At 45.3% G+C, this 27633-nt stretch overlaps 1 protein-coding gene across 1 annotated transcript in view; it reads right to left on the bottom strand.

Annotated features, from left to right (window-relative positions):
• Positions 1–25746, bottom strand: part of WDR70 (WD repeat domain 70) — a 1287307-nt gene extending 1261561 nt beyond the window's left edge. Inside the window, exon 1 of the mRNA XM_069221254.1 lies at positions 25570–25746. Coding sequence (XP_069077355.1) covers positions 25570–25624 — 55 coding nt within the window. The 5' untranslated portion in view covers positions 25625–25746. The remainder of the gene's footprint in view (positions 1–25569) is intronic.
• Between the last annotated feature and the right edge of the window lie 1887 nt (positions 25747–27633).

Raw genomic sequence — 27633 nt, 5'->3', positions numbered from 1 at the left:
ATGTTTGGGTATTTCCTCAATAGTTACACTGGCACACATATTTGAATATAACATCATCAAGCCGAGTTATATTTCTGGAAAATGGTGGCAGTATAATCCCAGCATTATGTGCACACAGTGCAAGTTTTCCTGAATGGGGACGTGCTCGGTCAGCACCCATATTCCCCCATCCCGTACACCTTCAGCCATGTTCCATATCAGAGCTTTTAAGTGGACAATGAGTCATTGTGTAGTGGGTTTGTCTTCTTAAATTAGACTACCAATTCACAGCTACATCAGTGACAAGGTTATTCTTCTAACACGGTTATTAGATCTTCAAAACCTTAGAGGGGAAACTTTTCTGATAACGTTGTCCTCTAAATTTGGTAATTAGTATACTACACAAACACAAGAACTTAGCTGCTAAAGTTTTAAAAGCTATTCACAGTCAATGATCCAATATGTCAATGTAATAAAGTGAAATTTGTATGAAGAGACTTCAAAGTCAGAAAAAAAACTAGTTTTACATGTTTACACTTGCAAATGTGGATTGAATTGATCATGGCGCTATATTGCCTGGAACTATGGTATTTAGGTCATAAAACCACTGAACTGTGAATAGGTTTTAAAGTTTAACACGTCCAGCAGATTATGTATGTATGCAAATCATTTTTAGCCATTTAACTTGGGTCACGTATGACCCGCTCCACTGAAATTTTCAATGTTGGAGAATTAGCTTAATGGCTCGGCAAGACAACTTATTAGTGTAAGAAATTGGACTATTAATTAGGGTGGGGGTTACCCACCTTAAGGAATAATCACAACAGTGGTCAGGATAAATCCTTAAAGACACTAATTAACCAGAGCTAAAAACCTCTTGTAGATATGGCATACATAAGTTAGGCTTAACTTAGGGCAATGTGTAAAGTATTTATGAAGTACTGAAACAGGAATAAAGTCAAAATGCAAAACAATAAAAATCAAAGCGAATTAGAAAAATAGAGAAACATTTAAAAAACAAAATGATATCTAAATTACAATGTAGGAAAGTGCCCCTTTTTTGATGGCCACCCTCCACCTTTTCCTCTAGATGCTGTTTGTTAGGACTCTGAAAGTGCACTTGAGCGTGCTAACCAGGCCCCAGTGCCAGTGCTCTCTCCCTAAATTGGTATATGTGAATTGGTATTCCCAATTGGCAAAGACTTTAACCCCTCCACCCCCCATAGTTCCCTACTAAATGGCATAGGGCATACAGTTATAAGGGTAACAGGGCCTTAAGGACTGTTTGTGCCACCCTGAGCGACCCAAGTAAACTAGTGATAGCAGGCCTGCCATTGTAGACAGCAAGACCACTGTAAACTGCTAGGATTCTACTGTGCCCAGCCAAAGCACTATCTTTAATATATGTCAGTCATCCCAAAGAAGATAGCCTGAGCCCAGAAGAAAAGGTGCACTATATTAAAGGTGTGGACATATAGTGGCCTTTTCCATTAAGGGCTTCTAATTCACTATATGTGAAAGGCAGTCCATAGCATAACATTGGGTGGCACACAGAAAACCCTGAGGTCACCAGCTCCATTATGGTACTGCCAAAAGGGGTCATGTCTGAAATCAAACAACATGCCTTCTCACCCCTGACATGAATCTTGTGCCGAGAGTGATGTGGCATGCACCTAGGTGGAAACCTTAGAGGTAGGCCACCTAGCTGCCCCAGTTTTCCTGTGCTCTGGCTGCCAGCTTGCAGCTTCTACTGCCAGGACAGGATTCTGAACCCCTGGGCAGAAGTGTGAACAATCCCAGAAGTTAGGACAAAGGCCTGGACGGGAAAAAGGTAACACCTCCCTCCCTACCTCCCTGGAAGGCTAGTGAAGTGGCACATCAAGGCGGTAAGCTTCAAAGGGCACACTCCCTAATAGGCAAGCAGGGAGTCCCCCAGTGGAGGACAAAGCCACCCCCAGGCACATTTGCACCCAGGCAGGCAGGAAAATTAGTCAGGAGGCCCACACCCCCAAAAGACTAAACACACCTCTAGGGTGGGCTACCTAGTCTGTACAGCATAGGAAGACATCTGCCATCTTGAAAAGTGGCAAAAACATAGGGTTCTGTTCTGGGTAGAGGTTGTCAGTGGTACCCACAAGGTGTATTGGGAAGATAACCTCATATTCAGAGCCAAGGGAACCCAAACCTGGTGCCACCAGGAGATTGGTAGTACCTCTGCAATACAGATCATTTTTGTTGACCCTTGCACATGACATTCCCCTGGCAGGTCACAGGCTTGTCCCTCACTTTCACTAGCCCCACATGTCTGAAGATACTAAGGAGTTTTGTCGATCCTGTGTCACCTGTCAAGCCAGTGGTAAGACAGGTGGCACACCAAATGCCCCCTTAATTCCACTGTCTGTGGTTGGGGTTCCCTTTGAGAGGTTTGGGGTGGATACTGTTGGCCTTCTAGACCCACCCGTGGTCTCTAAGAACAGGTTCATACTGGTGGTGGTGGACCATGCCACCAAGTACCCAGAAGCTATTCCTATAAGGACCACTACAGCTCCTGCAGTTGCAAAAGCCATCCTGGGAATTTTCTCAAGAGTGGGCTTTCCTGAAGAGGTGGTATCAGACAGAGGTACCAACTTTATGTGTTCATACCTTAAGGCAATGTGGAAGGAATGTGGTGTAACTTACAAGTTCACCACCCCTTACCACCCCCCCAAACCAACTGTTTGGTAGTGATGTTTAACAAGACTCTCAAAGGCACGATCATGGGACTCTCTGAAAAACTCAGGAGATGGGGTGTCCTATTGCCATATCTCCTTTTTGCCTACAGGGAGGTTCTCAGAAGGGAGTGGGCTGCAGCCCCTTTGAACTTCTGTTTGGACACCCTATTAGGGGTACACTTGCTCTTGTATGAGAGGGTTGAGAACGACCTCTCAGGCCCCCTAAACATGACACGGTGGACTATGTACTTGGCCCCAGATCCAGAATGGCTGAGTATATGAAAAAGGCCACTAAAAACCTTCAAGCCATCCAAGAACTGTAAAAGCAATGGCATGGTCAGAAGGCTGTTCTAACTGTTTACCAGCCAGGGCAGAACGTGTGGGTCCTGGAGCCTGTGGCTCCCAGAGCACTCCAAGACATGTGGAGTGTCCCTCAAAACCAACATGGAGAAGAAAGGTGAGGTCACCTACTTGGTGGACCTTGGCACTCCCAGGTGCCCCCTCAGGGTGCTCCATGTGAACCGCCTAAAGCCAGACCATGACAGGGCTAGCATGACCCTCCTCATGGCCACTGATGAGACAGGAAGAAGAGAGTGACCCTCTCCCTGACCTCTTCTCCAACACTGCAGCTGGTGGCTCAGTGGATGGGGTAATCCTGGCCGACCGTCTTTCTGAATCTCAGAAGGAAGACTGCAGGAATCTCCTAGGACCGTTCTCAGAACTGTTTTCTCCGACACCTGGTCAGCCAAAATGGTGTGAGCACACCACTGATACAGGGGACAGTTTGCCCATAAAAAGTAAAATCTATAGGCAACCTGACCATGTTAGAGACAGCATCAAAGCAGATGTGCAAAAGGTGCTGGACCTAGGAGTCACTGAGCACTCTGATAGCCCCTGGGCTAGCCCAGTGGTGCTAGTCCCAAAACCTCACTGTCAGAATGGGAAAAGGGAAATGAGGTTCTGTGTTGACTACAGAGGACTCAAAACTGTCACAAAAACAGATGTTCATCCTATCCCTAGGGCAGATGAGCTAACAGATACACTGGCATCTGCCAGTATCTTAGCACATTTGATATGACTGCAGGCTATTGGCAGATCAAACTATCAGATGATGCTAAACCAAAAAACTGCTTTTTCAACCATTGGAGGGCATTATCACTTCACTGTGATGCCCTTCGGTCTGAAAAATGCACCTACCACATTTCAGGGGCTGGTGAATACAGTTCTTCAAGGATTGGAAGCCTTTAGTGGCGCCTATCTAGACGATATAGCTGTCTTTAGATCCACCTTGGGTGACCACCTGGTCCAAATCTGGAGTGTTTTGGAGGCTTGGTAAAACGCAGGCCTCTCTCTATCAAGGCCTCTAAGTGCCAGATAGGGCAGGGGAAGGTTGTGTATCTGGGCCACCTGGTAGGTGGAGGCCAAATTCAACCACTACATGGAAATATCCAAAGTATTTTAGATTGGAATCCCCTTACTACACAGACCCAGTTGAGGGTCTTCTTATGCCTCACTGGGCACTACAGGGGGTTCATTAAGAACTATGGCTCCACTGTAGCCCCTCTATTGACCTCACCTCAAAGAGAATGCTTAAGAAGGTTTTGTGGACAGTTAGCTGTCAAAAAGCTTTTCAAGACCTCAAACAGGCCATGTGCTCTGCACCTGTGTTAAAGATCCCTGACTAGTCCAAGAAGTTCAAAGTACAGACAGATGCTTCTGAGGTAGGGGTTGGGGCAGTTCTATCTCAACTTAACACGGAGGGCCAAGTCCAACCTGTGCCTTTTATAAGCAGAAGGTTGACCCCCAGGGAAAGGCGTTGGTCAGCCATAGAAAGTGAGGCCTTTGTTGTGGTCTGGGCCTCGAAGAAGCTCAGGTCATACCTCTCTGGTACTGACTTTATTGTTCAGACAAACCACAAGCCCCTTCTATAGTTAAAACAGACGAAAGGAGAAAATACAAAACTGTTGAGGTGGTCCATGTCCCTACAGGGAATGGCCTATACAGTGGAACATAGACCTGGGAGTAACCACTCCAATTCAGATGGACTCTCCAGATATTTCCACTTAAGACAATGACGACTCAGCTGTGCAAGGTTAGAGGTTAGGCTTCTTGCCCGCCCTTCGTTTGGCGTTTGGGGGGGGGGGGGGGGGGGGAGCTTGAATTGTGTCAGAAAGTACCCTCTTTCTTGGTATGGTTACCCCACTTTCTGCCTGTTGTGAGTGTGTTTGATTGTGTTCACTGGGATCCTACTAACCAGGACCCCAGTGATTATGCTCGCTCCCTTCTAACTTGGCAACTTGTACCATTTTATCCCCAGATTTGGCACACTGGTGCCCCCATATAAGTCACTAGTATATGGTTCACAGGTACCCAGGGCACTGGGGTGCCGGGGGATCCCCCACGGGCTGCAGCATTTAGTATGTCACCCATGGGGAGCCCGTGCAAAGTGTTCTGCAGGCCTGCCATTGCAGCCTGCGTGAAAGGGTGTATGCACACTTTTTCACTACAGGTCACTGCACCAGGTCACCCCTATGGCAGGCCCTCCTAGCCCAGCGGGCAAGGTGCAAGTACCTGTGTGTGAGGGCACCCCTGCACTAGCAGAGGTGCCCCCACGAACTCCAATGCCATTTTCATGGACTTCGTGAGTGTGGGGACGACATTTTATGCGTGTACTGGACATAGGTCACTACCTATGTCCAGCTACATAATGATAACTCTGAACCTAGGCATATTTGGTATCAAACATGTCAGAAACCCAATATTGTTGCCAGTATTGGCTGTATGATTCCATGCACTCTGGGGGCTCCCTAGAGGACACCCAACATTGCTCCTAGCAGACTTCCAGGGTTTTTCGAGGCAGCCCAAGCTGCTGCCATCCCTCAGACAGGCTTCTGCACTCCTGCTGCTTGAACAGCTCAAGCCTAGGAAGGCAGAACAAAAGATTTCCTTTGGGGGAGGGGTGTTACACCCTCGCCCTTTGGAAATAGGTATTACATAGCTTGAGAGGGGTAGCCTCACCAAGCCACAGATATGCTTTGAAGGGAACATTTGGTGCCCTCCATGCATAAACCAGCCTACACCAGTTCAGGGACCTCCAGTCCCTGTTCTGGCGCACAATTGGACAATGGAAAGGGGAGTAACCACTCCGCTGTCCATCACCACCCCAGGGGTGGTGCCTAGAGCTCTTCCAGAGGGTCCCTGGGTTCTGCCATCTTGAATTCAAGGTTGGCAGAGACCTCTGGGACCATGTGAGTGGCCAGGCCAGGCAGGTGACATCAGAGCCCCCTCCTGATCGGTGGTCACCTGGCTAGGTGACCAATGCCCTTCCAGGGCTATTTAGGGTCTCTCTCTTGGGTGGATCCTCAGAAACGGCTTGCAAGATTCCAGCAGGACTCCTCTGCAGCCTCTACTTCGACTTCTAGCCAATGGAACAGTGACTGGACCCTCCAGGAACCGCCAATCTGCATCCACAAAGAAGTCTCTTCTTGCAACATTGTTTCCCGGGCTCCTTCCAGCTTCTGCAACATTTCCCCAGCTGTGCATCCTCTGAGGGTGGCAAGTCTTCCGCCTGCTTGAGAAGAAACAAGGAATCTCCCTTGGAGTGAAGGAGTCACTCCCCTGCATCCACAGGAACCTAATGCAACAACAACATGCTGCATGGATCTCCTGTCATCCTGAGCTGCGTGGATTCTGCATCACCGGTGGTGGTCCGGAGTAGTCCACTTGGTCCTCTCTGCCAGCTCTTCAACTTTGGTGGAGGTAAGCCCTTGCCTTCCCATGCAAGACAGTACCCCCATACACTGCATCTCTTGCAGCTGCCAAGGCTTGTTGGCATCTCCTACAAGGGATCTTCAGGCTGTCTGTAGCTCCAGCCCCCAGCAGTCCTTCCTGCGATGCGCAGCCCTCTGCGTGGTTCTCCTGCGGCGTGGGACCCTTCTCCAGTTGTGCTGCGTGGGCTCTCTGTTTTGCGGAGAGCACCCTTTGACTCCCCCTCATGAGTTGAGTCCTCCTGGGCCTTGCTGGTCCCCGGCAGCTCCATTTTCCGCCAACCGCGACATTTGCCTTTGCCATGGCTTGTTGGTGGAATTCCTGCACCAACACCCGACTGCAATTCTTCTTCCAGCGTCTTCTGCATCCCTCAGAAACTCTTCACCGACTCCTGGGCTGCTGTGCTGACCTTCTTTACATCACCGTCGACCAACTTCTGCATCCACAGCTGGATGGGTAGTAGCTCCTACTCCTCCTGGACTCTTCTGGGACTTCTGGACTTGGTCCCCTTCTTCCACATGTCTTCCTCTTCAGGAATCCACCGCTGGTTTCTTGCAGTCTTGTCTGGGTGTTACATTTTCTTAATTTCCTTCCTTTTGGGTGGTTTGGGGAAAATCCACGAATTTACTCCTTTTCTCCTGGTCGCTAGGGGGCACTGTGGTACTTACTTTTGAGCTTTCCTAGTACCCCCAGCTTCCCTCTACATATTCCAATTACCTATGTGGGGGTCCTGTGTTTGCATTCCATTTTTTTTAGTATATGGTTTGGGCTCCCCCTAATGTCACTATAGTCTGACTGCATTTGCACTATTTTCTATCACTTTCTATGCCTATTGCTGATAACTAGTGTGTTACTTACCTCTTATTGGAGGGTTGTCTCTAGTACTTTTTGGTATTGTGTTACTAAAATAAAGTACCTTTATTTTTGTAACAGGGAGTGTTTTCTTTCATGTTTGTAAGTGCTGTGTGACTACAGTGGTACTGCATGAGCTTTGCATGTTTCCTAGATAGGCCTCAGCTGCTCATCCACAGCAACCTCTAGAGAACCTGGCTTCCAGACACTGGCTACACTACACTAATAGGGGATACCTGGTGCCCACCACACACCAGGCCAGCTTCCTACATTTACCATGCATTATCAGGGAATGTAATCCGGTAACCTACAGATCACGAGAATAAAAGCCGAAAGCAAAAATGAAATGACTCTTGTTGGGTAACAGTGTAAACAGTGAGCAGCGCTCCAATATCGCTAACCAAGTTTGCGCTCTGAGCGCTGTGAGGGCTATGGCAGCCACAGAGGACAGACAAAATAAAAAAGTAGTTTGCCCACGCTGAAGTATATTGCCAATCGTGCAATAATCCATGTAACAGGGTCAGTCTGCAAACCGGAAACAAAACCGCCCCAAGGTGGGACAAACATAAAACATTTACCAATAACAACGGATTTTTGAAAGCCAAGCCCACGAAAGTAGGAAAGTGACAGGTGTGAGGTGAGAGTGCTTAAAAGCCCACAATACTTACAACTGGTCAAAGCGCTTGGGGGCTCGACCTAAAAAGAACTCACATAACTAGTCATTAAAATTACCCCCAAACTTGCATTGTACTTCCAGACCAACTCCCCCCCTCCACTCCTACAAAAACTGCAAAATAACCTTAGGCGATGGGCTCCCATTTAGATGTCATGACTAGGTAGAATACATGTCATCAAGATGGTAGTTCTACCAAACTTTTTATATCTTTCTCAAAGCCTCCCTATCGCTCTTCATCTGGACTTCCGACCAATGGTATGCACCACACTCACGCTTTTTATTTGCCAAAATAAACAAACTGGATTGCCCTATAAAGTACTTGGGCAGACAAAAAAACAAAGGGGGACTATCCCTACCAGACCTCCACTTATACTATAAAGCAGCCCAATTACGAGTTATCGCCAAGTGGTCGCAGTGTGAGTCCGATAAACATTGGCTTCACATGGATAGGGCGGTCATGGGGAAGAGTCATTTGGGATCTGCTGTGGAAACTGAAAGCAGCACAACCCCAGAATGTATTTTTAAGCAGCCCAACTAGAACAACCCTAATGATTTGAGACAAAGTGAATAGATCTGCTAATTGGATGACTCGCCTGTCCCCCTACACTCCCATTCACTTTAACATGGCGTTCCCATCTGCTGCTCAACCAGGGCCATTTGACGCATGGAGGGAGGGGGTTGCCTTAGTCTGTCTGATCTGTTCCTCAACTGGGATATTTTGATATCTGAACACTCCCAGTGGGATTGCAACCTCCCAAACACCAAGCACTTTCATGACCTACAACTGAAACATTTGACACTGCGGCCGGAGGTACGTTAGGCAGCCTCTGGGGATCTTACACCAATTGAAAGATTTGTGAGAGGTGCTGGGACCTCTGAAGGTGTAATATCATTTCTCTACTCTACTCTTACAATCGCAGCTCAACTCACAGCCACGCCATGTTGCCTTTTGGGAACATACTTTAAGACAGGAGATAACAAAAGGGTAATGGAAACAAGATGAAGGGACATACCAAATCATAACCATTCACTGGGCATGAGAGAAGCCCATTACAAGTTAACATATGATTGGTATCTTTACCCCACTAAATTAAAGAAGATTTTCCCAGAGACTTTAGATCAATGCTGGAGGGGGTGTGGGATGCTGGGAGAGATCCGACATATCTGGTGGGACTCTCCTGTGCTATGTCTCTTTTGGGCTGAAATTCTGGCGCAGATTAAAGAAATTTTGAGCTACCCAATCCCAGATACCCCAAAGTTTGCACTCTTTGGCGTCAGGGATGACACTCTGAAATACCAAACTAGAGTGACACAGTCATAATGTGGTTATGCCTGGGAGCAGCAAAAATAACAATTGCAGCTGCCTGAAAGAAGAAAATGGCACCGGTCTTGACACAATGGCATGCAAGATTGTGGCAGGCACTCACAATGGAAAGACTGGCAAACATTTTCAGAGACAATTTCAAAAACTTTGAATACTCCTGGGGCTCACTAGTACGCTATCTATCTACAGGGCTGCCACTGGTGGCCTGTCCCCTCCCATACATGGCCACTTCACCTATTCCAGATTTAAACTTTACATAGTATTCCCTATAACTACTCAAAGGATATTTGGCATGTTCTGCTCACCTGGATACTTATTTTGATACTTTATCTTTTATCCATGTTTCTTGTTTAAGTAGAAAGGGGACACCGACATGGTCTTTTTCAATGTATTTTTTGAGCTTAGAGGACACAATTGGTTTGTAGAATTATAGAGCATGCCATAGTAACCTGAAGAAATACTATTTAACCTTTACTCATAGCCTTTGCCATTGTTTGAAACAGGTAAAATTCAATAAAAAGAAGTTTGAGAAAAAAAACTCACATCCAAACGCCTCTCCACGACGGTGAGCCCGGAAAGCCGGGCACTAGACAGATCAAGGCATAATAACCTCAGGTTTGTGGGATTTCTGGAGGACGTTGAAACTAATCCACCAGAGAAGTTTCTAGAAAAGTGGCTCGCATCTTGAATCCCTACAGAAAAGCTCTCACCCTAATATGTGACAGCAGATCCCACAGCTCTCTGGCCCACCTCCAGCCTTGAGGATCCTAATCCACCTCCCCCCCACCTAATGATAGCCCACATTCTCAACTACTGATAAGAACAACAGACCGGGAACCTGACTTTTAACTTCATCTGCATCATGATTTTTCCCAGACTATGAAAGGACTATCCAACAACAGACTACGTCTATTGACGAACTCAAGCAGAAACTGAGAGCACTGAATCTCAAGTATATGCTTATTTTTTTCTCAGCCAAGGTTAACGTGGCTCATAACTCACAATCCCACTTCTTCTTCTTCGAATGTCTGGAGGTTGCTTGGGATAAGCTGATGAAACACCAGACTTCAAACACATTGCTGCTCCAGACCACATTCCCACACCTTGCAGAATCAACAAATTTCAGACATGCCACAGCCTGCCTCTCTGAGACAAATAGGAGACGAGACCCAAATTCCTCACTCTTCCGAAAAGGGGATGGAACATTCCCATGCTACAGAAAGATTCCAGACAGAGCCCGAACTGCCACACAAACCAATGATCTTGAGACGACAGGCTCACACTGAGGATATTAGCTCCAAATTTACAGCCATCCAAGTGATGGGCCGGTCAAACTGATAGCCAGTTTGTCACTGGGGCTCCAGGGTGCACAGGCCCGCACTAACTACTAATATAATCTGACAAAATTTAGTCCTGATAGAACATACGACAAAGGAGGAGGTCACCTTTTTAATGCCCTACATAAGGTGACACAATGATTTGTTTTATTGGATATTACAGGGCAACAGAAACTTTAGAGGTAGGAGTGTGGGTGGAGGGCTCTTGGGCAGGGGGATAGAAGTTACACAAGTTCCTGGTTTAGTTCATTCATGTTGTGTGCTTTTGAAATATATACCTGCCGTCAAGATGACATGGCTCCCAACCTCACACCAAAACCACAATGTTTGGTGCCCACCGAAAACCCTATTCCGGGTGTCTACAGTCAAAACTAACTGTCACTTATGAATCCCACACCCTTCATGACAGTCTTTAAGATCATGTCCTGGAATGTTAATGGCCTGCTGGACTGCATTAGGAAGACAGCTGTTCTACTCTATGTTAAGCACTTTCAGCCTAAAATCCTAATACTGAAAAAGACACATCTCATGGGAACCCACTATCCTTTACTGAAGCGCTTTGGCTAAGACAGTGTTCCATGAGTGATTAGTTAAGGGCTTTAGTGGTGTGGCAATTCTACTACAAAGAACTGCCATTCCCATTGGTGGTGACTTACACCTCTCAATTCCTAAAGTCACTTTGTGGGAGAGGAGAGTCTATGATGCAACAATGTCATTTCCTATAGGCCACCTCAGCCTTGGAGGCATTTGAGGTAGTGTCTTGAACTTCTCTCAAGGAACTAGTATATGGGTTGGGGGGGTTGCAATGCCTCGCCGTCCCCTGCCATATATTCTTCCAGGCCCCCCCTGCTGGGCCGCCTGACGAGAGCCAGGCAACTCATAACCTGGATGGAATCACTGGCACTACATGGGGCTCCGGACCAGGAACAACGACTCATTTGGCACCTTATTGCGTAGTGGCATGAGGATAGCCAGTGTGCTAATAACCTCTTGACCAAACTTCAGGAGTATATTGAGATCAATAAAGGCACAGTGGCCTCCGTGGGTACATTCTGGGTAGCCAGCAAGGCCACAATGAGGGTGCTGGAGAGGAGCTATGTGAGACTTAAAAATAGGGGCCAAGTTGTACCAGGGTGCCTCTCTCGAGTCACAAATTCTGGATCTGGAGAGACTGGACTTAGGGGCGATATCATAAGCCCTCAGCTGTCAGCTTCATCTTCTTAAGGCTTTGCTGAGGCAAATCTTCTTAGATAAGGGCCCGCTGCTGCTGGTTGGCACCAATGAGGCAAGTTTACAAATACGGTTGCAAAGCTGGGAAGCTACTCCACTGGTCTACAACCATGGAGATAGCATACAGAATAGTCTTCGAGATTTCAGACCTCACCAGCGAGTGCAAGAGCAACTCCATGGAAATTGCAGCTATCTTTGCCGAATTCTAATGGTTACTCTACGCCAGGTGTCCGCGACCTGAAAAAAAATGAGATAATTAAATTGTGACAGACACACCTCTCCCATCGTCCTCGCTTTTACTTGAAGCAGAGTTAGAGGGACCTCTCACAGAGAAGATAAATTAAGCCATGGTGAGTATGAAAACTTAACCCCCTACTCTTTGGTCTTTACAATGAAGCAGCCTCCAAAAGTGCCTTCCCTTCGGAACTTGACATGGCCACTATTGTAGTTCTCCTAAAGGCAGTCAAACCACCTACTTTCTGCACCAGTACTGACCGAACTCATTGATCCACAACAAGATCAAAATATTTGCCAAGGTTCTCGCCAACAGACTTCAGAGAATGCTGCCTACCTTGGTTCTACCTGACCAATGTGGCTTCATGCACGGACACAGTACCCACCACTGCATACAACATTTACACATGGCATTTGCTCACCCTTCAGTCAATACAAGACCCCTGCACCTTCATGTTGGTAGACTTTGAAAAGACGCTCAACACCACAGACTGATCGTTTCTAACTAAAGTCCTTGAGTAAGTAGGTTTCAGCCTACGATTCCAGAGTTACATCAGACCTTTATGTTCCGAGCCTTCTGCCCAGGCTAGAATCAGAGTGTTTTCTGAAGCCTTCCATATCCAGAGAAGAACCAGACAGGGTTCCCACCTGTCCCCACTTCGCTTTGTCCTGGCCATAGAACCCCTGGCAAGACTTATTAAATGTGGCACCCGGATGTAGGGTGGAGTTGGGACAGGAGCACAGAAGAAAGAACTGCAGTTTACACAGATGATATCCTACACTTCCTAGGCAATCCACACCTTTTTGGACATAGATGCCAAATAAATACTAGCGCTGTATGAACAGGCTCCTGGACTACTAGCGAACTGGGGCAAATCCCCGTTGGTTCCCCTCCAAAATGAATGAGTGACTATGTCCTGGCAATCTTGCATGCCTTTTAAAGACTGAGCTTCTAGTATCTGGGTGTATACACTTAACGAAACCCTGATCTGATTATGAAGTCTAAACCTCCCTCCCTTGGTTAACAAAATGAGAAAAAAAGACTATCACAAATGGAACTTACTCCTATGCTGCCTGCTTGTCAAAGTAGCTTTATTTAAAATGGCAATACTCACATGTTTCTGACTTACCCTTCAAAATTTCCAACTGTGAATCCCTAGTCACTTGTTTCGGGACCTAACTTCCAAGCATAACAAACAAAATAGGACAATGTGTTTAAGGCTTGCACAATTTCTCAATACAAGACCCCAAGCTTTAGAACTCACTACCAGTCAAGATTCAAAGCATTCAGGAGCATTTACACTTTAGAAGAGAAGTGAAAACATGGCTATTTCCAAAACAACGGCACCATGCCATAAACCTGGGATTGAAACTGTAATAATAATAATAATAATAATAATAATAATAGTTCCTTTAACCTCTTTGCTGCCAGGCCTTTTTTTGGCTATTTAGGGCAGTTCGCACTTAGGCCCTCGTAACTTTTTGTCCACATAAGCTACCCACGCCAAATTTGCGTCCTTTTTTTCCCCAACATCCTAGGGATTCTAGAGGTATCCACAGTTTGTGGGTTCCCCTGGAGGACACCAAGAAATTAGCCAAAATACAGCAAAAATTTCGTGTTTTTTTTTTTTTTTTTTAAACAAAAATGGGGAAAGGGGGCTGCAGAAGAAGGCTTGTGGTTTTTTTTTTCTGAAAATGACATCAACAAAGTGTTTGCGGTGCTAATATTACCATCTTCCAAGCTTTCAAGAACAGGCGGACTTGAATCAGAAAAACACATTTTTCAATACAATTCTTGCTATACCCCATTTTTAGTATATTTTGTGCTTTCAGCCTCCTTCCAGTTAGTGACAGAAATGGGTGTGAAACCAAAGCTGGATCCCGGAAAGCTAAACATTTCTGAATAGTAGACAAAATTCTGAATTCAGCAAGGGGTCATTTGTGTAGATCCTACAAGGTTTTCCTACAGAAAATAACAGTTAAAATAAAAAGATATTAAAATTGACGTTTTACTCTAACTTTTTCCTGCAATGTCAGATTTTGGAAAGCAGTATACCGTTACGTCTGCTGGACTCTTCTGGTTGCGGGGATATATAGTGCTTTTATGTTCATCAAGAACCCTAGGTACCCAGAGCCAATAAATGAGCTGCACCTTGCAATGGATTTTCATTGTATACCGGTATACAGCAATTAATTTGGTGAAATATAAAGATTGAAAAATAGGTATCAGGGAAATCTTTGTAGTTCCAAAATGGGCACAAGATAAGGTGTTGAGAAGCAGTGGTTATTGCACATCTCTGAATTCCGGGGTCCCCATATTAGCATGTGAACTACTGTGCATTTCTCAAATAGACGTCTTTTTTACACAGTGTCTTACATTTGGAAGGGGAAAACGTAGAGAAAACAAGGGGCAAAAATTCTGTGTTCCCCCAAGTCTCCCGATAGAAATGGTACCTCACTTGTGTGGGTAGGCCTAGTGCCTGCAACAGGAAACGAAACATGGACACACCACATTTTTACATTGAAATCGGATGTGTTTTTTGGAAAGGGCCTAGCTGTGGATTTTGGCCTCTAGCTGACCCGGCACCTAGGGAAACCTACCAAACCTGTGCATTTTTTTAAACTAGACACCTAGGGGAATACAAGATCGGGTGACTTGTGGGGCTCTCTCCAGGTTCTGTTACACAGAATCCTTTGGAAACCTGAAAATTTGGTCCAAAAAAAAAAAAAAAACTTTTTCCTCACATTTCGGTGACAGAAAGTTCTGGAATCTGAGAGGAGTCGCAACTTTCTTCCCACCCAGCCTTCCCCCCCCCCAAAGTCTCCCAATAAAAATGGTACCTCACTTGTGTGGATAGGCCTAGTGCCCATGAAAGTAAATGCCCCAAAACACTATGTGGACATACTGTATCAAAATGATCAAATACAAAACAACCTGTTTTTGCGGGGGTGGGGGAAGGGCTACCTGTGTCTTTGGTCCTGGGCTCAGCAGCCATATAGGGAAACCTACCAAACCCAAACATTTCTGAAAACTAGACACCCGAGGGAGACCAGGGAGGTGTGACTTGCGTGGATCCCCCAGTGTTTTCCGACCCAGAATCCTCATCAAACCTCAAATTTAGCTAAAAAAAATATATATATATTTCTGTGTGGGATCATCGCACCAGGACACATTTCCTACCACCCACAGTTCCCCTCAGTCTCCTGGTAAAAATGATACCTCACTTGTGTAGGTGGGCCAAGTGCCTGTAGCTGGGAAGAGACAAAAACATGTCGAAATTGAGGGGGAACCAAAGCGGGTCCAAATGGGCATTTTGAAAAAATACATTTTTAGGCTGACAAGGGGTGCAGAATTTTGATTGGTATAGATGAGACAATGCTGGGTGGTAGGAATTTTGTGGATTCCCGAAGGTTCAATCACAAAAATGTGGGGAAAATGTGTGATTTTTAGCAAAGTTGGAGGTTTGCAGGGCATTGTGGGTAAGAAAATAGTGCGGGTGCATGTGAAGCACACCACCCTGGACTCACCCAGATGTTTTGTTTTCAGATGTGTCTAGGTCTTGTGGATTTTTTTTTCATGGGAGCGTCCCAAAGTCCAAAATGTGCAGCCCTCACCATTTCAAGTGGGACAATTTTTAGAGTTAGACAAGCTCTCAAGGCCCAAATGTAAAACCAAAACCCAAAATAATCAAATGTCCTCTTGCTTGCCGTGCGATAACATGTTTTAGTGTGCAGGGGAGAGCTGAAAGACTGCTAGCCGCTTCAGCTGGGGTGGGAGCATAACCATGCCCATTCTAGTTGATAGCAACCACCCCTATATATATATATATATATATATATATATATATATATATATATATATATATATATATATATATATATATATATATATATATTTTTTTTTTTTTTATTCCCTGGCATCTAGTAGGCTTTCTGCCCCCACCCTGGGAGTGGATCAGGGGTAATTGCTCCATCTGCCCACCGGTGGGCAGAACAACTTCGACCCCATTTATTTGGGGTAGGGGTGTGGCCATACCCCCACCCTCTTTTTTTGAAAAAAAAATCTTTCCTGGTCTCTGGTGGACTTTCTGCCCCCACTGAGAGCAGATGGGCCTTCCAAAAATAGACTGATCTGCTCCTAAGGGGGGCAGATATGGACAACTGTAATGTGCTCCCGTGGGGAGCGACCCTTGCCCAAGGGGCTGCCCCCCCCCAAACAAAACACACACACACACACACCAATCCCTGGTACCCAAGGGGGGCCAGAAATGGACTAAAATAAATTTGCACCCCCAGGTGAGCGACCCTTGCCAAAGGGGTCGCTCCCCTTGCGTGAAATTGGCACACAAAAAAAAATCCCTGGTGCCTAGTGGTTTCTGCAACCCTTGGCCTAATATAAATAGGTCCATCTGCCCCCAAGGGGGGTAGAAATGGCCTAAAATAAACTTGCCCCCCCAGGGGAACAACCCTTTCCAAAGGGGTCGCTCCCCACATCTAAAAAACATAAAAGAAAAAAACTAAATAATAATAACTAATCCCTGGTATCTAGTGGTTTCTGCCCCTCCCGGGGGCTGATCGGCCTATTAGAAAAGGCTGATCTGTCCCCGGGGGGAGGGGGGGGCAGAAATGGCCGTAAAATACTTTGCCCCCCTGGGGAGCAGCCCTGCCCACCTTAGGTGTAAATCGAAAGAAAAAAAAAACTCCCTGGTGTCTAGTGGGCATTTCTGCTGCCCAATCGCATTGTGATCGGGAAGCAGAAATGGTGAGAGAGACATCAAAGGAAAGGCCTTTCCTTTCCTTTGATGCCTCTCTCGCCCCCTCCATTTCTCCTCCGATCAGCTTCCAGCGCGGAAAGGGCAGCCTCTGATGAGGTCAGCAAGCGATAGCGTGCTGATGTCATCAGATGCCATGAGGGGGGTGTCAGGGGGAGGGCAGGGGTGGAAGGGGAAGCGATTTCCCTTCCATCCCTGCCCAGGGGAGGGGGTTGCCAGGCCCACGGAGGAAGCGCTAGCGCTCCCCGTGGGGGCCAATAGCAGGACGAGCTGGTCTCGTCTTCGGCACATGGCGACCGAGGACAGGACCAGCTCGCCCCAGGCACCAGAGAGGTTAAGCACAATCTATAGTCTCCAGACCACAGATATGAAACAGCTGAACCACCACACCACTTTCTGTGTCTAGGTAAATTGTGCATGACTGATCTATGTCCGGCATGGCTATTATACAGTAATGTTAACTAAAACATAACCCTCCAGGCTCCCACTAATACCATAACATTCAGAGGCCAGGCAGCCGACTGTAATTCAAACAGGCTGCACACACTGGACCTTCTTACAATCACCTACAAAAGAATTCCTTCAGGTCATGTCCATCACCCAGTACTATACCAGTCCACAGCAATAAATCACCCATGACTAACTTAACAGACAAGCAATTACAAAACTCTTCAGCTGCATACCATTTGTCAACAAAGAGCTCATTTAGCCGCCTACTGCAGATCCCAACTAGCTACATGCTATGACCGCTTCTTGACATCTCATACTGATAATCGATTATAGGACAGGAGTAAAGAGTCCATCACATCAGATCTCTCCTCCGTCTCTCCCTCCAGCCTAAACCTTCTCTGGACCATTACATTTAAACTACAGATCTGAGAATGAACAAACCAGTGTGGTACCCAGCTTAGTGAACTATGCTTATAAGAAATACCATAAAGGGGCTTGCAGCGCTGTTCAAAGCTGACAGCATATTGACAACCATTAACAATGTGCCTATCTCACACAGTTTTTCATCCATTACACTGGTAAGCGCTACATCCCATAACACGATAACTGCACCTCGGTGATCACCATGCACAACATGGAAACACCTTCCACAGAGGATCACAAAACAAAGATAACACCCTTGATAGTGGAGCATGCTACCGATTAAGGCAAGAGATTCAGCACACTGCATACAGGCAGTGAGATCACTATAAATATTACAATACAAAACTGTGCTGCAGAAAAGAGGTTAAGACAACCTACCACCCTGCATTAACATTCCTTCTAGCTTCTCCCAAGACTATCTCAAGTTGCCCAGAGGTCCAAGTTGTCAAACGAATCGCGAACTGTCTCATCCCATAGCATTTTAGTGTTTGCACCCCCCAGCTGAAGTGCATGAGAAAAAAGTATGAGAACTGCACCCAGGGTGCAATGGGAGCATCATTGGTTAAGGCACCAGAGCCAGGACTAAATAGAACAAAATATTCTGCAACTATTTTGTTGGCCCTTCTCCTTTGAGTAAATACGTATAAAATATAACACACAAACATTTTAAGAAAAATAACTCCAGGCTAAAGATCTAATAGCTGGGAAATGCAGGTTTTTACGTTATGAAAGCTTAACTGGTGATTGTGATCACATTAGATGTCTCTGGGTTTAACACGACACAATCACAAAACTGAATCCTGACTGGTGCAGTATGTATGTGTATTTATAATATTACAAGGTCTCAATATGAGAATTAAATCACAGTGAGTACCCAAGTCATTTTTTTTAAATTGTACTGCATGCAGTATAAGATAGGATGCTTCAAAATATGCAAAGAGAGTTTGTTTAAAACAAGTACTTTAAAAACATATATTTTTAGTAGTATAAAAAAAGGTTTGCACTTGGTGCAATCTTATTTTGTAAATTTCCATTAGAAATCAGCTTATATTTTTAAATTACCTCATAAAAAAGAATGTTTTGTTTTCATGAAGCCTTAAGTGACTCCATCAATTAAAGCCATACTAGCACCCAAGCTGCCTTTAGATTTGCTGACTAACCAGCAGCACAGATTTTCAGAGAGCACACTCTGTAGACAGACGTTTTGCTTCTTTTGCTGCTGTTTCCCTCTTTTTATATTATTTTTGCAGTCTTATACAACACAAACTCGACCCAAAGGCACTGGAGCACTTTACATGAGCATCAGTTACTTACACAAGGTCAGATTCATTTATGGGCATAGGGATATTAAATGATTTGCCCATGATCACAGGATGTTGAGCCACGCCAGGACTCGGCAGCTCTGACTCTATTGCCACATGCTCTTCCTTGGCTTCACAGTACAGGAGAGCCCTTCCCTTGCCTTTTAGCCAGAAGCACTTCAACATTGGTATGAACCATTCAGAAACACTTTTTTTTTTTTTTTTAAACAAAAAGGAGGGGTATGGTTTACATAAAATTACAACAATATATATATATATATATATATATAAAAAACGTCGCTCCTAATAGACTCCCCCCACTTCTAAAACGCAATCATCAGAGCTCTCCAAATCTGCCCCCATCTGTTGCCCCACCATCAGCTAATCTAAAATCTAAACCACTATTGTATTGCAAATCATGGTTCAAAGGACAACACAGGCCCCTAGCCTCTCTTGTACCGCAACATCCACCCGCCCCTTCATGGAACTCCTGTCCTCTTTACAAATAAGTGGCATCTTTCTAGCATACTTACCCCCACTTTTTGCCTGGTGTCACTGTGTTTAGACTAGTACACTGGGAACCTGATGATCAGGACCCCAGTGGCTGTGATCTCTCCTCTAAATTTGGTTACATGGTAAATTTTACACCCCACAATTGGCATACTGGTGGAACCATTTAAGTCCCTAGTATATGGTACTTAGGTTCCCCCGGGCACTGTTACATCAGGGGATCCCCATGGGCTGCAGCATTTATTATGCCACCCATAGGATCCCATGCCAACTGTCTGCAGACCTGCCATTGCAACCTGCATGAAATGGTGCATGCACCTTTCAGTTTAGACATAAGGCTTGCCTTATATTGCAGTCACTGCACCTGGACGCTGTACGTCACCCCTATGGTAGGCCCTTCAGCCCAAGGGCAGAGTGCATGGTCCTGAGTGTGAGGGCACCCCTATATGAGCAGAGGTGTCCCTACAAACCCCAGACTCAATTCCCTAGGCTTTGTAAGTGCAGGGAAGCCTTTGTAAGGTATGTAATGGACACTGGTCAACAAGAGCAGTCCAACTACATAATGGCTTCACCGAACCTAGGCATGTTTGGTATCAAACATGTTGAAATCATGCAACTACACCGATTCCAGTGTTAGCTGCATGATACCATGCAATCTGGGGGTTCCTTAGACGATCCCCCCAGTCATGATTGTACAGCCTTGCAGGGTCTGCCGGCCAGCCCGTGCTGCCCCAGACCCCCACCAGTTATTCCCTTCTGCTGCTGACATCTGACCCCCTCAGATAGGTGGGCTACTGCAGATAGTGTCCGACCCACTTTTAGGGCTATTTAAGGGCTCCCCTGTGTGTGGGTCCCTAGATTCATCAAGCAAGACTCTATAAAGCACTCTTCAAGACATCTTCTAGCCCTGGCCCTCAGAACCACTGCTGGTCTGCCTTAGGAACTGAAACAAGACTGTATGGAGTAGGGAGGGCTACCGCTCCAACACTGTTTCTCCAGCTCCTGCAAGATTTCTGCGACATTTGTGGCTCCGCATCCTCCAAGGATGGGTGCATTAAGAACCAAGAGGGAATCTCTCTTGGAGTGAAGGAGTCATTTCCCTGCATCCGCAGGTGCCTTAAGTCGACAACAACTGGCTGGTGGCTCCTGTTGTTCCACAGACGTTCTGCAACACAGGTGTGGTACTGTTGTCTTCTCCAGGTCCATCTTGTCTTCTGACCAACTTGAGAGATGGTGGGCCCTTGCTACAGCCCCTGGAACACACCCCCTGTACACTGCGTCTGTTGCTCTTACCAAGACTTGTTGACTCTTCCTCCAGGAGATCTTCAAGCTCCAAGAAGCCCCAGCCTCCAGCACTCTGCAACTCCTGCGGCTTGGGACTCCTGTTTTGTTGTGCTGCTGAAGCCTCCCTGCAACTCCCTGTGCCTGCTGCCAGTAGGTCACTCGTGGGAGCTTCAACGATTCCTCCTGGCTCTCTTGCGTGCTGAGGGCATACCGTGACTACTCCTCCAAGGAACAAGTCTCCTGGACCTTGCTGGTCCCCAAAATCCTGCAAACTTCTTGCAACGTCTTCTTGCATTTGCCAATGCTTGTTGGTGGTCCTGCTGACCACTGACCCTACTGCAATCCAGCAGCCGACATGGGACTGCTCATGGGTGACTAAGGGTCTTCGTGCACCCCCTGGACTCTGCAGCTGGACTTCTTCCTTCACTGATCTGCAGGAACTTCACCTCTTGGAGAGTGGGTATTGTGTACCTGCACTGCCTGGACATCTCTGAGTGGTCTGGATACTGTCTCCTTCCTTTTCAGGTTCTTCTTGTCCAGAATCCACCCTTGGGTTCCACTGACCTGGTCCACAGGTCGCGACAGCAGCTGGACAAACAACGAAAGTTTCCAACATCACTTCTCCCCTATGCACCTGGGCTCCCTGATGTAGGTACTCCACTTCTCTGGGTATCCACGGGCGGGGGGACTATCCAACCTTCCTTGTGCCAAAGGCTTTCCTCTGAGTCCTCTGGGAAGGGTCCTGAATATTCCAACCACGGCAGTCTGGTGTCAGCTTATGGGATCAATAATAACTCTGCACCTGGGCACCTCTGGGATTTCTGATACTTACCTCTGGTAATTCCTTACTCCCCCAGCCCTTGGGATTCTAACACACTTACCTTGGTTGGGCACCTCCATTCTTATACCACTTTCTTAGTATATGGTTTGCAACCCCCCACCCCCCAATAGGGCTCCATGTATTCCTATGCTGTTAGTTTTTGTTTCTAAGTATATATTTTGTGTGTAGATATCTCCAAGTGGAGATATACTAACGTTAGGATAGTACTAGCGTTAAGGATACTTTATTTTAGTAACACTTAGTGTGGTTCTTTCTTGTGTGAAAATCAGTGACTGACAACTGTGGTACTGTAAGTGCTTTACGCTCCTCCAAGATAAGCCTGAGCTGCTCTCCACAGCTACCCCTAGAAAGCTTTACTTTTCTAGGCATCAAAACACTATCACTAAGGGTTGCCTGGACTAAGTATAGGGTGCCAACCCATAGGTGAGCACCATAAACTAAGCCAGCCTCCTACACTCTGTATCACATCTCAAAAAGAAAATAGATGTTGTTGCACAACCATTTTCTCAGTTTAGCAACTTGCTTACAAATTATAAAGGTTACTTAAAATATGTTTTGCAGAACTATAGAGATAAGCCAATCAGCATACTCAGTGACAACCACTCCTTCCAGACCCAAACTAACTCACTCTCCCCTCAATGATACCAATCTACACAAACTTGTTGAACGCTATGAAAACACCAAATGCTTCGTCATTAAGATACCTAGCTAAACACAAGACTTCCTCCCCTTTCCAACCATTATCTTGAAACGCCATCTCCATGACCCACCTCACACCACTTCCCAGATTCACATTATCTCCTCTAACCTTATCCAAATCCCCACTCTGGCCAAGGACACTAATCGGATTAACTCACCAGATCTTCCCTCAGTCGCATGCGACATAACTGTCAATCTGCAGTCAAACATTGCCTTGAGATCTCAGTAGTGTTCAAGGACCTCACTCTTCACATCATGGTTCTCATTTAAAACTGGTTAAATAATATTTCAAGCAAAGTTCTGCCCCTTCTTCTACTCTGTCTCTACTCCATTTGCATTGTAATCAAGAAAACAGGTAGGGGTCTAGTGGTCATTCGAAAACTTGCTAAGCTGCAGGCTCCTCCTCATTAACCGTTTCCAATCCTTCCAGTGAATGTCACTGGTAACCTTCTCACACGCTACTCCCAACCTCAGGGTGAACAGGATTTATAACCCCCTAGGACAAACCAACAGTTTCATTAAGGAATGCATGGTATTCATCACATCCAAATTAATCATCTTAGACAACATTATCCTCAATAATAACTTCAATCTAAACGTATGGACACCTACCCCTTTCTCAACATCCATGACAACACTGCCAGAAACTCACAATGCAAGGAATCTCTGGATCTGATTATTTCTAAATTGCCCCACCTAAAGATCAATGATCCCCCCCCCCCATCCCGGTAGACTGGTCTGACCACCTGCAAATCACCTTCACAATACACGAAAACCTTCAGTCAACCAAAGAGAGAACATTTGTCTCAGGGACACAAGTAACCTCAATATCAAAGTCCTTGCTAACCTTGCTCTACTAAACTTCGCCTCCATAGTTTCTCAACTCAACATCAACGTGGTCACAGACAGATTAAGCATCTGCATGGAATCTATGAATGAGCAATCCACACCCCTCAAGAGCAAATGGAACAGATCCAACCCTCTCTACCTTAGTACTCAAAAGACCTCTATGGATAATGAAGCATCTCGGAAAACTTAAGACAGAATGGAGAAAAGGACCTTTCCCAGTCTGACCAAGCTATGATCTGCAAGAAACAACTACACAGACCACATATTTAGAAGCAAGTCATCACACACCTGATACCTCCTGGTCACTGCCAAGAATAAACCTAAACTTCTATTTGAGGCAAACAGACTAACAACCCTCTTCCCAATACGTCACCCTAGTCATCTGTTGCCTTAGGCAACAACTTCGAGGAGTTCTTCAACGAGAAAGTCACAGATATTAACATCTCCCTTCTGGACACGGTCAATAATAAAGATGAGGAAAATCTACCCGTAAGGCACTGCAGCCATGGTCCTCGTTATTCCAATTCTCAGAAGCAAATCTACTTTTGACTATATCCAAGGAAAAACTTTCAAACCATCTGTGTAACGCCATTCTGGCTCCATAAGTATATCCCTTGCCAAACAGCTACTCCCAGTCTGGACTAACTTCTCTGTCGAACAGGGTCCTTTCTCAAACTGTCTAAAAGTGGGTCAAATATTTCCTCTTCTTACAATACAATCACTGAATCCTGATAACATTAACAATTTCCCCCTATCTCCATCCTCCCATTTCTAGGTAAGATGACCAAGAGCTGCATAGTCTCTCAATTGTTGTCTCAAATCCATGCAATCTCGTTGACACCTTCCAATCATATTTCTATAGGGACTAAGACACAGACTACAATTCTGCATATTGTAAATGTCACCCTTTGCATCCTCGGCTCGGGAAACTCGTGTCTATTTGTTCTCCTTGAACACTCCAGTCGATTTGACACAGTCAGCTTCCCAGGATCTGATAAATACCAAATGAAAATCGAATGGGATTTGAAGGTTTAGTCCTTAACTGTTCACCTCCTATCTAACAAATCAAGTCTCTCAAATAGTGAAAATCTGAAACTGTTTCAAATCCAGATAGCCAAGATTCGATCCTCTTTTCAACCCTTTCCAATCTCTACCTCGATCCCCTCTGTTTGGTATTTAGGAACTCTGACTTCCTCTTCCACATGTATTCTGACAATATCCAAACGTAACTGAAGGTCACATCCCAGCGGACATCACCCTCCTATCTAACACCTCGAACAGAATTCAATTGTTGATTTTAAATCATTACCTGCGGAAAAAGAATGCCTTCTATCTGCAAAATAAAGCTAATACGGTCATCCAAGACCGCCCAGTTCCATGCTAAGGTCGCTACGGGGACCCAAACAATTCACCGCAGAACACGGCATAAAATCTATTGTACAGAGGTTAAATCACCCAAGTATACTCATGCCAATTCTACATGCTGCTGCCCACTTTGACCCTATCACTCCTATCCTGTTAACCCTACAGTGGCTTTCTGCAGAGACGACAGTCCAATTTAAAAACACCTGTACCATTCACAAAGGACTGCACTCATCTTCGCTCACGTACTTAACTGAGAAACTGGAAATTTTGGGAATCAAACAGGGGTCAAGAAATGCTCTGTTCCTTTTTAGTTCAATTTCTCACCTTCAATCAAGAGCAACTCATGAATCAATCACTCTCCAAAAGCGGCACAAACGTTTGTAACTCCCTACCTTCAACCCTCTGCTTAACCATATGCCATGCTACCTATAAAAAAAAAAATCTTACGGCTCTTCTCTATGAAACATATTTGGGTTAAATCCCGCTTGCCAACACTCTGTTCTGCGTATGCTTTAACTTGTCTGAAACTGCAAGTCAAAGTTACCCAGGCACCGATTGTGGTGGGACTTCACCAACGCACAGCTTGGCTCCCACTTTCTCCTGATTTCCTGCTTTTCATCCCGTCTAGAATGCAACTCTAATGTATTTTCAATGCGACTGATAGTGGGTTTCTTGTAAAACGCTCCGAAATCCCCCGGCCAAGTCAGCGCTACATAAAGTCACAAAAATACATAAATGAACTTCGCCCACTACTTGCACTCGCAAGTTTAAAATGTGAAATGTAGACACCCAAGCAGCACTGCCTAAATTGAAGCAAGCTATATTTAAGGTACTAGGTGAACGGTTCACAAACCAAAGAGCTCGATAGTTTCGAATGTATCATAACTTAACAGTGCTGCTCTAGACACCTGAAGGAGCAGCAGCAGTTTGGTGGGATATAAGCAGGGAAGGAAGTGCAACAAACCGAATCCAGAGAAGCCCATAGTCGCAGCAACGTCTGACTCGTCTTGGTCCCCCATTGTAAACCGTGACTAAAGCACCAATGTGCGTTTGACAGGGTAAATATCCTGCTCAATCAACTGCAGCGTCCGCAGTGAGGCAGTAATTGAGCGCGAGCCTCCTACTGTATCAGAGGCAAATTGAAAGATAAGCCCGACGGCTTGAAAAAACACATCGCAAACAAGAACAATCCCCCCTAATAACGTGGAAGCGCTGCAAAAGTGAATCTAAAAAAACTAAAGCAGGACTAGGTTAGCAATCTCCCACGATAGTACACGTGTTGGTACAAAGAGAGTCGCCATCACAAAATTGTTTTATCCTATATTCATTTATATGAAATTGAAGCGTAGTCACAGTCGTTTCTTTGTGACCGACAGATGCCTTTCTGTCGTGTCATTAAAATGTAAACTATATGTCGCATGGTAAGTTTTTAACATAGTTTGTATTCCATTTGTCCAAAATTTTGTAAATGGTATGAAACATGACATACTCTCATTTGAAATAGGACTCGTTTGAGCGCAGTTCATCGGGCCTCAATGAAAGGGCCCTTTTCCTCTGAATAAGCTCAAAACAGTGACAGGGGGAAAGAGTGTAAACGTTTGAGACTTGGAACCATTACTCTTTGCTCTAATAACTTCACGGGGACCACTCATTTAAAACGTGAAATCCATCCGGGGTGATATTATAAAGCTTAGGTCTTTCATTTCATGCAAACTTGTGTCTAATCGTGATCAGTCAGTACTACGAGTTGCGCTGAAGGGATCTGTGTCCCATATTTTGTATTGTCAATTTTATAACTTGCATCAGCACCTCACAAGAGTTGTAGCTGCTTAAGACCCCATGTAGGCCAGTGGATCTGAGAAAAGGAGGCATTTCTGACATGAATCTCTTTACACAGACATAACTTCAATTAATGTATTTGTTCCATACAATAAAGTGTAACACACTATGTCATTGAAATTTCACACATAAAGCTGAGCACACTCCATGTAGGAAACGTCACACATAAACTGAAAGCTTTGCAGCTATGGAGTGGCAGTAGGCCAACCAGCAAATTCCATGAATGAACTGGACACATGGACTATTTCATACATGCCAATAGACCCGATTCAGGAGGGAGAGTCACGATTATTTAACCCAAAAATTGCTTTTTAGGGTCGAGCCTGCGTTGCATGCGCTCGCGCATGCGTTTCGCAGGGAGACTCTTTTGTATTTATAAAAGGGCTCGGAGCCCTGTCAACTTCACATCAGTGTTTTTTATTGGTTCGTGGGCTTCCCTGATAAAATCTGCTTGCTTTCATTAGTCGAAGGCACCCATATGGCATGCCTTTTCTGGTGGCTAGCCCTCCTCCAGCGCAGCGACCAAGTACAGAAAACATGCGAGGCTCGCTGTTTTCCATCGGTCTCGTGGACTTTTTTTTCTCAAACTTACGAGCCCGATCTCGCTTGGCAGAAGTCGAGCGCTTTACGTACTTGATTTCACTTTTTCGGGTTATGTACATAAATACACTTTTGCCCGATAGGTGAAAAGTCGGGTTAGGAGTTTACAACGCGATCAGCTCTAACATGAGCAAACGCGAGACCCGATGCATTGTAAATGCTTGTTTGTTGCTGTCTCCCACCTGGAATTTCCTCTTCTTCCATTGAAGTCAATGGAAACAATACATTCTCCTGATTCTTTTTTTTTTTTTTTTTAATCTCCCACTTCCCTAGTCTAAAATGTTGGCATGTATGCTGTATGCTAACTCTTTCTTTACCTTTTTAGGTTGAGTGTTCAACCTTGTGAATACTTTCATATACTTTTTATGGCTCAAATTGATTTCATTTGTCAGTTGCAGTGTCCTTTAAAACCTATTTCTCGCTAGTGGTCAGTTCTGCCTTTTTCTCCCTCCTTTTTCTGTTTCAGAGCAGTGACCAACTACTGTATTATTTCACTTTGGTTTCTTTATCTGTTGCTGTGATTTACTTTTTTGTTATTTCTTTGTTGCTGCCTTTTTAGTGCAGGTGTTTTTGGCTGTTAGCTGCCAGT

The sequence above is a fragment of the Pleurodeles waltl genome, chromosome 1_1 (assembly GCF_031143425.1).
Source record: "Pleurodeles waltl isolate 20211129_DDA chromosome 1_1, aPleWal1.hap1.20221129, whole genome shotgun sequence".
NCBI lineage: Eukaryota > Metazoa > Chordata > Amphibia > Caudata > Salamandridae > Pleurodeles > Pleurodeles waltl.
This window is presented reverse-complemented; position numbering and strand designations above follow the sequence as displayed.